Below are 12,027 nucleotides of genomic sequence, written 5' to 3'. Positions count from 1 at the left end.
CACGATACGCAGATACAATCAGAACTTGTAGTTGAGAATGTTCACCAAGTCCTCTGAAGTTGTTTGGTGACGCACGATACGCAGATATAATCAGAACTTGTACTTGAGAAGGTTCACCAAGTCCTCTGAAGTTGTTTGGTGACGTATGATACGCAGATACAATCAGAACTTGTACTTGAGAAGGTTCACCAAGTCCTCTGAAGTTGTTTGGTGACGTATGATACGCAGATACAATCAGAACTTGTACTTGATAAGGTTCACCAAGTCCTCTGAAGTTGTTTGGTGACGTACGATACGCAGATATAATCAGAACTTGTACTTGAGAAGGTTCAGCAAGTCCTCTTGTTTGGTGACGCACAATACTCAGATACAATCAGAACTTGTAGTTGAGAAGGTTCACCAAGTTGTAGGGTCCACTTCCGGAAGCAGCTCTCGCAACGGCAAACTCCAGCTCTCCAGTTCAGAAGCTTTCTCCGGTCGTTCGGATTCACCAGACTTTTCCACACTGTCCGTCGTCCGCCGACGCTCCACTTTATCGCAACTGTCACTCTACACGCTTATTCGTAACTGCTCAATTCGCATCATCTACACACTCAATGTAAACATAGAGAGTGCATGCCAGTACAAACCCTACACCCCCATCTTTCTTTAAAAAAATGTTATGTACCTGACATCTAAACAATCTCTCTTTATGTAACACTAAAACTACAGGCTCCCTTGAATTCAGCAAATTTAACCCATGCTCTGAAATGCAATACCAGCCTTATTATCACTCAGCACCCATCATTTACGCTCAATACTTGAAAACAACAATCCACAATGCCTCCGCTGGACTTTTGCCTGCCCAGTAGCAACATTCCATAAGCAATCTAACATCAAGGACCTTCCCGAGGACGAACTTGCACATTGTGGAAAACTCATTGATATATCACATCCAGGAAATCTCGAATACCTTACGATCGAGACGGGAATCCACCCGAGCAGGAGAAAATAGCTGAAGAATACCAAACTTAGGTATGGAAAACCGAATACCTACAACCTGAATGAGGTATACATAAGCCCTGTTTAAGAGGTAAAATACCTAAATTAATAACTGGTGTGTATTCTGTGCATAACACGAAAATAATGACATCAGGTATGGCAATACCTAAATAATAATCGGCGATTTTTTTTTCCATACAAACAGTGATTTTTCCATAATTGAATAATACCTCAAGCAGTCCTCAACACCAAACCAATAACTCGTTGAGGTATTATATCAATACCAACACAGTACCTAAATAAGTTATTTTCCACGTCAGGATAACCGACGAATACCTTGTCTTGGTATGGTACCTGACTTTGGTATGCTGCAGTTATGTGTCAGTTATTTGTTTCTGCTCGGGCAACTCAGCTTCTCTGGGTTAGAAATTTCAAGCCCTATCCATTAGACCAGTGTTGCTCAAACTGCGGCTTGCGGCTTAGACGCTAAATTTCAATTTAGCCCGAAGTATGCTTCAGCCCAAGCACCACTGAACTGGAGATCCAACATCTGTCAAATACGAAAACACATCCGCGAAACCAGAAACAGTTATCCATAACCTTCCCCTCCTTAATTATCAAACCCCGTCACACAAATTATCAGAACAATCCACAAAACAAGACTCTGTGTTCAGCAGCTACCATCAACCTTCTTGCATCTTTGCATGCCGGCCCACATGCTGCCCAACATCAACGTGCTGTGACGTGGCTCAACTATTTTCGAATAACATCCCCTTGGCTTTTCAAACCTTTTCCAATTCTAAATCTAACTTTTTACCAATGAACAACAGTCAATAGCTTTGTCAATATTTTTACATGATGTTCACTTTTCCATGACAAGGAAATAATTTGAAGTCAAAGTTCAATAGAATTCTATAAGCCGCACTGCACCAAAACGTCAAGCAAGTGAATGAATGAATATAAATAATGTATATGAGAGAAACTAGACAAATTAAGACAAAATGCCTAAATTCATAGGGCAATGCCTGTTTTAACACTCCAAATGTTTTAATTCTTCAACCAGCTGACTTTTCCCATTGGTGCAGAGGTTTCCGGGTCGATGTGAGTTCCCACAAATCCAAACAAAAACATACCTTAAGGATTTGTTTACCTCTCAAAAATTCCAGCTTTCATGGCACAACACATCTTGGCCATCCACAATGAACCCGAACCTTGAAGTCACTATTTTCTCTTCTTAGTCACAGACAGAAAACTGTGCATTATACTCATTTGATAGGAGCCACGTGTGTCACTCTCCGAACTTATCCTTCATTCGAACTACACACTGCTTTTCATAATATTGCTGACCCCTTCGGTGAACGGTGTAAAATTTATTAATCATAGACGTCAACTCCTTTCAACACTAGATACAGTGGACGATCGATAACTACAACATGTTTACGTTTCACTTACCGAATGAAATTCGATAAATGCAACAACTGACAGACGTCACATAGCTGTTAGTTGCTGCAGACGAAAAACATCGCATTGCAACAAAATTGCATGCAAAAAAAAGCATCGCATCGCTGTTGACATTTCATTTTGACGGATAGCGGTGCAGAAACTGCAACATTGTTGCACTTAGCAGACTTGCAGTTAAAGCCTTGGTTAAAGCGTTTGCACCGAGCGAACGTCTACTGTACTTTATTTTTCAGCCAACTTCTCAAATACGCAATTCAATGACGCACAAAGTCCAGCCAAATTTTCTCATTCCAATCCCAACCATCCGCGTACAGATAGCTAGCCAACCTTCAACAACCAAGTTTCAGCAACCCTTAGTATAATCAACAATCCATTCTTGAATTCAGCATCCGGGTCAGTAAACAAAACATGTCTCGCTTTCCCTTCCACTCCATGCACAAACCATCAAACATCACACGTTCGCTTGGTGTAATTGTGACAACTGTTGCATCAAATCCATCGAACTACGAAAACCCTGTTCTCCTCTACCAAGACAGAATCAGTGGATCAATGAAGCAAACTTTTCTAGTAGTCACCCCATGTAAACAAAGGCGCCAGCGTATATGGGCATTAACACATTGTGACAGCAGTGGAGTTACGTCAAACACACAAGGCTACAGTGGCACTTTCTGTTCGCTTCATAGCGGCCATTTTAGTTATTTTAGTGATCCATTATATACATGTATTACCCATTACAAGTACTTTCAAACCATGGAATACAATGGCTCACTCCCGCACGTCTCTCGCAAGAACTATCAGGCGATAATACGATTTACTTCTAGTGCTCTCGAAGTCTCAAGTGCAACTTGGAATCTCTAAGTCAGACCAATCTTCCTAGAGGCATCCTCAAACCATGGAAACACTACACTGCCTTCAAACACAACATGCAAGGCATCGCCTCTCCATCATCCAGCCAATCATCACACTGTTCCCAATCAATGGATCCACTAATATACCCTGGTTTTCTTCAAGATGTAATGGAATCACTTCCCAATTCTCAAGCACCCTACCTGAAGGAAGGAGCTTCAAAAGTAAATTACTTTATTTCCATGCGCCCCTCAGCCATGGAAATGTTACCATGTTGTGGTTACAGGAACTGCCAAAACCACTACCAACTACTATTGTGTATTCAACGTACCCTTAAGTCATGACAACACAACACCTCGATGTCACCTGATTTCAGGAATTTACGGATCCTTTTCCGGACGCCCCCAAGCCATGGAATCACTACCTTGCTCTCAAGCACCCTTGCAGGGACTTTCAAGGTTAATTATTCTCTTTGATCGGCAACCCGCAACGACCAAATGTTCCTTTCGACCGGCAACCCGCCACGGCCTCGATTATAACCGGCACCCGCAACGGTTGAATTTCCTTCGACCGGCACCCGCCACGGTCTTTTTGTTCTTTTTAACTGGCACCCGCAACAGTTAAATTTGCTTCGACCGGCACCCGCCACGGTCTCATGTGTTTTTTTTTAACCGGCACCCGCCACGGTTAAAATTTTCTTCAACCGGCAACCCGCCACGGTTGAAAAAAAAAATGTTCAGATAAATACCGATTGTACCACGCGCATTCGCAATTCTCCACTGAAATATCATACAAGCACGCTCTCTCACTGAGCTGTCCAAAATTATCCATTAACACCTGCCGAATTGTTGTACCGTTTCTCCCCCCATCATCACAACACCAACCAATCTGCCAGCAATCCATCTGAAAACAAACACGTTCAAAGGGCCAAAAAACACTCACCGTAACGAAGCCTTCCATCCCATCCTCGTCGCCAATTGTAGGGTCCACTTCCGGAAGCAGCTCTCGCAACGGCAAACTCCAGCTCTCCAGTTCAGAAGCTTTCTCCGGTCGTTCGGATTCACCAGACTTTTCCACACTGTCCGTCGTCCGCCGACGCTCCACTTTATCGCAACTGTCACTCTACACGCTTATTCGTAACTGCTCAATTCGCATCATCTACACACTCAATGTAAACATAGAGAGTGCATGCCAGTACAAACCCTACACAAGTCCTCTGAAGTTGTTTGGTGACGTACGATACGCAGATATAATCAGAACTTGTACTTGAGAAGGTTCAGCAAGTCCTCTTGTTTGGTGACGCACAATACGCAGATACAATCAGAACTTGTAGTTGAGAAGGTTCACCAAGTCCTCTGAGGTTGTTTGGTGACGCACGATACGCAGATACAATCAGAACTTGTAGTTGAGAATGTTCACCAAGTCCTCTGAAGTTGTTTGGTGACGCACGATACGCAGATATAATCAGAACTTGTACTTGAGAAGGTTCACCAAGTCCTCTGAAGTTGTTTGGTGACGTATGATACGCAGATACAATCAGAACTTGTACTTGATAAGGTTCACCAAGTCCTCTGAAGTTGTTTGGTGACGTACGATACGCAGATATAATCAGAACTTGTACTTGAGAAGGTTCAGCAAGTCCTCTTGTTTGGTGACGCACAATACTCAGATACAATCAGAACTTGTAGTTGAGAAGGTTCACCAAGTCCTCTGAAGTTGTTTGGTGACGTATGATACGCAGATACAATCAGAACTTGTACTTGATAAGGTTCACCAAGTCCTCTGAAGTTGTTTGGTGACGTACGATACGCAGATATAATCAGAACTTGTACTTGAGAAGGTTCAGCAAGTCCTCTTGTTTGGTGACGCACAATACGCAGATACAATCAGAACTTGTAGTTGAGAAGGTTCACCAAGTCCTCTGAGGTTGTTTGGTGACGCACGATACGCAGATACAATCAGAACTTGTAGTTGAGAATGTTCACCAAGTCCTCTGAAGTTGTTTGGTGACGCACGATACGCAGATATAATCAGAACTTGTACTTGAGAAGGTTCACCAAGTCCTCTGAAGTTGTTTGGTGACGTATGATACGCAGATACAATCAGAACTTGTACTTGATAAGGTTCACCAAGTCCTCTGAAGTTGTTTGGTGACGTACGATACGCAGATATAATCAGAACTTGTACTTGAGAAGGTTCAGCAAGTCCTCTTGTTTGGTGACGCACAATACGCAGATACAATCAGAACTTGTAGTTGAGAAGGTTCACCAAGTCCTCTGAGGTTGTTTGGTGACGCACGATACGCAGATACAATCAGAACTTGTAGTTGAGAATGTTCACCAAGTCCTCTGAAGTTGTTTGGTGACGCACGATACGCAGATATAATCAGAACTTGTACTTGAGAAGGTTCACCAAGTCCTCTGAAGTTGTTTGGTGACGTACGATACGCAGATATAATCAGAACTTGTACTTGAGAAGGTTCACCAAGTCCTCTGAAGTTGTTTGGTGACGTATGATACGCAGATACAATCAGAACTTGTACTTGAGAAGGTTCACCAAGTCCTCTGAAGTTGTTTGGTGACGCACGATGCATACAATTAACGAATTGACACGAAACAAGGGCGTGCAAATAGTTAAGTAGACCGAGAATAATCAGGAAGTTATTAAATTTCATTTAATCACGAAAGCAAGTAATATATTTTATGCGTTCACAGGTGGTACATATTAAATTCTAATGCTTAGCAATTTGTTGTATTGCTGGAATTTTATACGACGGAATTAATGTGCTCCCTGTACGCCGGCCAGCGGATCGTATCGGGTGAATCCAGCCTTCGGAATGGTTTATTCACCACCAGCAGCTGCAGCTGTCAATTGTGCTGGGTACGGATTAGCCGTTCCAAATCTTCGTATGTACTGGTTTGGATTCTGGTACATGGTCTTCGAATGAAATCGCATCTGCTGGTGAGATTCGTACAACTGCTGCTGTGGAGTTCTGTGGCTAATGCGAAAGATTCGCCTGGTAGCCGCCTGTGCTCTTGTTCCAACTGTTTTCACTTCGGTATCCACCAGGTCCTCCGTATTTGTTCCGTTCTGGATTGCTGAACCGATTCGGTCACATTCCATTGGATGGAGGACCCCTATATCGGTTTTCAAAGGCTTCTGGAACATCCTATTACCTCCAAAACAGTTCTGATCCCGATTGTAACCTCCGGAAAACAATGCAACCCCCCAGCTTCAGCTTGTCCAAGTCTAGCAGCATCGCACTGGGTTACGCTCCTGGTGTTGCTTGTTTTAATCGCTGTAATAAAAAGTTTTTGCTGTTTTTAGTAATAGTTTTACAAATAGAGCAAATACGAATGATATAGATAAAATTACCTTTCATATTAATGATTCAACTCGCTCATTCCGAACCGAGCACGAGCGTCGTTCTGTTCCCGTCGGTCCCGTGGCCACGGTTCCGACAAAATCGAAATAGTGGACGATATTCTTTCGCTTCTTTCCAATCAGCCGGCGGAGGTGAGGCGATGCGGGTTTGACAGATCGAAATGTAAACATGCCAGAACGACGACAGGGTAGGAATTAGGAAGCACGATTGAAATCATATTCTCCACACCAGGGCCAGCTGACACACTACTTCGCACGGTGATTTTAATTTCAAATTGGAGAGATTTTTCGAATTTTCATAAAATTGTACGAAAATCAGGAATACATATAAAAAATTTTCAAAAGCGGCAATGATCATGAAAACCGATTGTCTTTCGAAAAAAAATATCAAAAAATTGGGTTAGGTCAGACGGGAATGGTCTATTCTATCATGATTGAATCGACAAAAAATTGATAGCGCTCTTGATAGCGCTGCACACATTTTTCAAGTGAAAAAGCAATTGGTCACAATCTAAGTGCAGAACTTTTAAATTTAATGTGTTATTTATTCTGAGTGTATTACGTATTACTATTAAGTATGAGGCAATTTTCCTGAGTGCACTGAAGGCTTTATAGGGCACTGCACGAAGTTCTCTCCTTCTTTTTCACTCTTACAGAAATTCTGTAAACAACAAGGCCAAGAAACGTCAAAATCCCATACCAAATCAAAACAATGTAGTGCCCTATACTCAATCCTGATAAATCAACACTGATTTTTCATTTGGGCCTAACTCTTCATCGACTCTCTCTTCCTCAAATTAAACCTGCACACTAAGATTCAGATGTTCCAGCTCAGTAATTTTTTCACTGAGTTCTGTATTTTTTCCATCTTTTTACTGAGTTTTCAACAGCAGATTTATCTCGGTACACTCGGTAATCGTATTTACCGTTCACCAGTTACGATTTTTACCGTGCATCAGTAACTTTTGACAGTTTATCATCTGAGCTCGGTAACTCATTTATAGGATATCCGCAAAAGAAACAACCGAGCGTACCGAGTTAAATCTGATGTTGAGAACTCAGTAAAAAGATGGGAAAAATACCGAGCTGATCTTAGTGTGTGGGAGGGTGTAGGCACGTCATACTCGAACAAAATACGCCTACCTAACATGCATCGAGCGGGCCTTCCGATTTCCAAGTAGGATTCAACCGCAGGCTCCAGGTCGCGTTGCCAGTCGACACTAACACACTCGCAAAAAAATGAGCATTAGGCCTACCTTGCCGCTTGCGGATCCCCTGAATTAAACTGACAAGATGCAACTATGGTTGCACTTTATGGCTATAAAACGCTAAGTTGCGATGCAATCTTGCCACAGACAAACAGACATACTACCACAGACAAACAGACGTAACACTTGCGAAATTTCTGTCGACCACGCTTTTAACGATCATTTTAAATTTTCATAGTTGTGGCTTTCACACTGGCGCCTTCTGTTGACGATATTGCACAACACAGTGATTTGTGCAGCTTTTCCACCAGGTAGTGTGAACTGGGCGATGGATTTCCATGAAAATCGTTGTTTGTCTGTGATACTACTTATAAGAAATTTGTTTCAAAATCATCGTTTGGCATCTCACTAGCACATGAGCCGTGTGCCTCGGCTCTAAATCGACGACGATTGCAATTTGAGTGGTATATCTGTTTGTCTGTGATATTGCATCAAAGTGTAAAAAAGTTTATTCGAACTTGCATCTTGTCACTATGGTCCACTGCACGAATATATTCTGGCCTGTGTATAGAGTATATAAACACTATGGAAAAAAGCCTTTAGAAGAGGAGGGATAATAAACATGGAAAACGAGAGAGGTAGTTAGGTGCCGCAGCCGCAGCAAAGGCTAGCTCGGGCAGTAGAAGTGCAACCACATCGGAGAGTGGAGTGGATAATTAATCGCTGTTCGTTACTTGAGGGAGGTAATCGGAATTTCTGCAGCATCGAAAAGTGCACGTAATCTGGAGTGAACTCGACATGCTGCTTACTCTTACACGCAGAAAAAATAATTGTAAACACAATTAAATTCTAGTTCAAATCAACCGATTTTTTAGTTTGCTATAGCGACAAATTGATTTCTAGTTTAAACTGAACTTTATCCATTGTTTGATAATACAAATATTTTCATTTGACGAAATTTTTGACAGTTTGTTAGAACAAACTGAGATTTGGTAGTTTCAACATAAAATGACAGATTGTTTTTGTTCGGATAGGGAGAAGAAACGATCGTGATAGCTTTCAGCAGCTTCAAAGCTGAAATATATTTTGTAAATTTTAGTAATTTCATGTTTCAATATTTGTTTGTTTGTTACTTACATATTCGTTCCTTTCGTTTTCTGTCCTATCCAAACTAACCCTGCATGACGGTATTTATGTAGTTTACGTCCTAAATTATTATTGATTGTGTGTTACATAATATATTCATTCATATCCATACCAACATTTACTCACTTTTTACAATCCTGATTAGCTAATTAAGAATAAAGAATTTCTCCCGAACAACGACTGTGTCCGTACTATTAGCGGGTATCTGTAATTTTGTGGTAGGTTATGTCCCATTATTCATCAATTAATAGATTAAGTTTTACCTTATTTATTGTAGGCTAAGTTTTAAAGCACTTTTATACCCGTATAGTTATAAGAATTCAATGTTTAGGATTTAATTTCAAATATAACAATCTGATAGCAAACTAGTTTAGGATCAAATTTATCTAATTGCACGTCTTCCTCAAATCTTGTTCACAATAGCATTGACACGTCCATCACCACGATGGGTTTATGCTACCTATGACAGATCGGTCTTGTCATACCGCCTGACATCGTTGACTCATCCAGGGCGGTACTGAACTCACTTCGTCTCACGTCCAGTGGTTCCGCAACAGTTTTAAACGACTGCACTTTTGGTACTAACAAAACCGCAATGTGATTGTGTTGGTGACGGCAGCTCCTGCGACAGCTCGGAAATCTATTTTTAGACACTCGGCAAGCGGATGGAAGCGAGAACGAATAAAAAAGGCAAAAAAGCGAAACCGACCAACTTTTTGAGGATGCTGTCTTGAGTACCTGCGCGTTATCCATCACGGCCAAAACTGCACTTGGAAGATGGAATGATGGATTTGCAACACTTTCTTCGTTGTGGCGATGTTGGGGTAAGAATTTTAAAGATGTGTGAGTGCATCCGGGCCATGTTTATGGTCCCCATTTTGTTGAAACAAATGAAGTTTTCATCGTTATATGGAATGAAGGGAATTGATTGTTTTGATCGATAAACTCTAAGCAAGAACAAAGAAATATCCCAAGTAACCAAAAGTTCAGATAAAAGGGTACTTTTGAAGCTAAGCAGCTCGTTCGAGGTTGCTCATTAAAATATTTAATAGTCGGAACTTGTGGCCCAAGTTCCAGCAAGGCTCATCGTTAGCCTCTTAAGCAGCCAGAAAGTTCCATTTGGAACTTTATCTGAACTTCGCGGAACTTGAAAGTGTATTTTGTCATGGGAAGCGGAACTTTTGGTTACTTGGGATAACTTTGGAATAAGCAATTGCTCAGTTTGAAAATCAACCATGCGTTTTATTGTTTTAAACAAGCCTCTTTTTGCTGCGTGCGGCACCGCTCAAACTTCAAATTTTCGGTGAGAGTAAGCAGGGCAACATAAATTCGTGCAGTGAACCATAATTTGAAGAAGAAAGAGTCAATGAAAAGAAATCGATTATGTTTCTTTCGCCCTTATTTAAATTCAAAACAGTTACGCCACTTTCGCGAATCACTCCGGATAGTAAATAAGGAAGATTTTTGGTTCAGTGTATTTCCAGCTGCGGGTGTCGGAGTTCGGCAAATTTAATAAAAACAAACAACGAAATATATTTACAAAAGGTTCTTTATATAATTTGCTCTATTTAGGTAGTATAATAATGTGTAATTCATAAATAAAATTGTAGAACGAATAAATGTGAATCATGTCCACCGATTTCAGCTGTTCAAACCGTTGCCGCTTGCATAGTAATGGCTAAAATTCACGAAGCGCTGAAACCAATCCAGTGGCTTGTCGGAACCTGGGAAACGGTAAGTGCCAAGGGTCACTTTCCAACCATCAAGGACTTTGTATACTCTGAGGTGCTCAAATTTGAATCCGTTGGTCAACCACTGCTGAACTATGAGGCCCGGTCGCGCAATCCTACGACGGGAGCTCCGATGCACTTGGAGAGCGGGTTTTTGCGGATTAAACCCGGCACCAATCAGCTGGCTTTTATGATCTCGCACAACTTTGGCCTGGCGGTACTAGAGGAAGGAACAGCCTCGGAAGGGAGGCTCGAGCTCGAATCCCGGTCTATTAGTCGGATGTCCTTCGCTAAGGATCCGTCGGTGAAGGTCCTTAAAAAGATGTACAAATTGAATGAAGACGGCACCCTGGAAATACGTACCGACATGGAAACGGACACCACTCCGATGACCAACCATCTGGTGGCCGTTTATAAGAGAAAAGAGCTGTAAGTTGATGAACTATATAACAGTGCGCTTCAAAAACTGATCACAAAACCAATGGCAACCTTACGTTACAAACATCATTCTTAAAATGCCATGGATCCTTTCTCTAATGTGAAATGCAATGGACACAAACTAATTTTTGTTTATATTTTTCCATAGATGATCCACTCATATCACGGTAGATAGTAGTAGCTGTAGCCTTCGGAGTTGCTCGTGATGTACCACTGCGTATTGTGAGCAGGAATGTGATGAAGGGCGTTATTGTTCGAATCTAAGCTAAGGTAAGCTGTTGATGCGGCAGGCTGAGGAGCCGCAGGGGGTGGGTTATAGGAAGGCATATCGTAGCAGTAGTCCATAGCATGGGATGGCGGGGGAGTTGTCGAGTACTGGAGTTCCCTTCGCAGATGCTGAATATATTGAATAGCAAGTCTGAAAATCATAAAGCCATTATTGGGATATTGTAGAAGTTTGTGTCAATTTTGATGACTTCCATGTCTTATAAGTTCGCGATACCAACCTTAAGCACTCTATTTTGGAATACTTTTTTCCGGAAGGTTTTGTGTGTGGGAGTTTCGAGCGAAGTAAATCGAAAGCACGATTCATGTCACGCATTCGGGTCCTCTCGCGATCGCATGCTGTTTTCTTGTAATCTATACAGGAAATATGAGAACCAAAAAATAGTTAGCTTTAATTAATGTTGACTCCTAGGAAATGTGATCTATCTCCAGTATGTTCACGAACCCTAGTCTACAAAGGCGATGACCTGCGTAATTTCTTGTCGTAAAAAGGTAAGCGCTACGTAGAATTTGAAAGGGGTAAGATAATGTGCGCTTTGGCTTAACTG

General features: G+C 41.6%; 1 protein-coding gene and 2 long non-coding RNA genes across 3 annotated transcripts; 1 reads left to right on the top strand and 2 right to left on the bottom strand.

The window, feature by feature from the left end:
• Positions 1 to 5,940: 5,940 nt before the first annotated feature.
• Positions 5,941 to 7,097, bottom strand: LOC134285391 (uncharacterized). Its single transcript, XR_009996337.1, has 2 exons — positions 6,664 to 7,097; positions 5,941 to 6,586 (listed from the first exon to the last, which is right to left on the bottom strand). It is a non-coding gene; the product is annotated as an uncharacterized LOC134285391 (long non-coding RNA).
• A 3-nt stretch (positions 7,098 to 7,100) lies between these two features.
• LOC134285392 (uncharacterized) lies at positions 7,101 to 10,355 on the bottom strand. Its single transcript, XR_009996338.1, has 3 exons — positions 9,290 to 10,355; positions 9,153 to 9,231; positions 7,101 to 9,087 (listed from the first exon to the last, which is right to left on the bottom strand). It is a non-coding gene; the product is annotated as an uncharacterized LOC134285392 (long non-coding RNA).
• Positions 10,356 to 10,537: 182 nt separating this feature from the next.
• On the top strand, positions 10,538 to 11,649 carry LOC109423139 (peroxynitrite isomerase THAP4). Its single transcript, XM_019698065.4, has 3 exons — positions 10,538 to 10,613; positions 10,672 to 11,185; positions 11,343 to 11,649. Exons 1-3 carry the CDS (start codon positions 10,610 to 10,612, stop codon positions 11,344 to 11,346), a joined length of 522 nt encoding a protein of 173 aa, XP_019553610.1. The 5' UTR covers positions 10,538 to 10,609; the 3' UTR covers positions 11,347 to 11,649.
• The last annotated feature ends 378 nt before the right edge of the window (positions 11,650 to 12,027 follow it).

This window comes from Aedes albopictus, chromosome 1 (genome assembly GCF_035046485.1).
Source record: "Aedes albopictus strain Foshan chromosome 1, AalbF5, whole genome shotgun sequence".
In the NCBI taxonomy this organism is placed as follows: Eukaryota; Metazoa; Arthropoda; class Insecta; order Diptera; family Culicidae; genus Aedes; species Aedes albopictus.
Note: the sequence above shows the minus strand (reverse complement) of the source record. Positions and strands in the feature narration are given on the sequence as shown.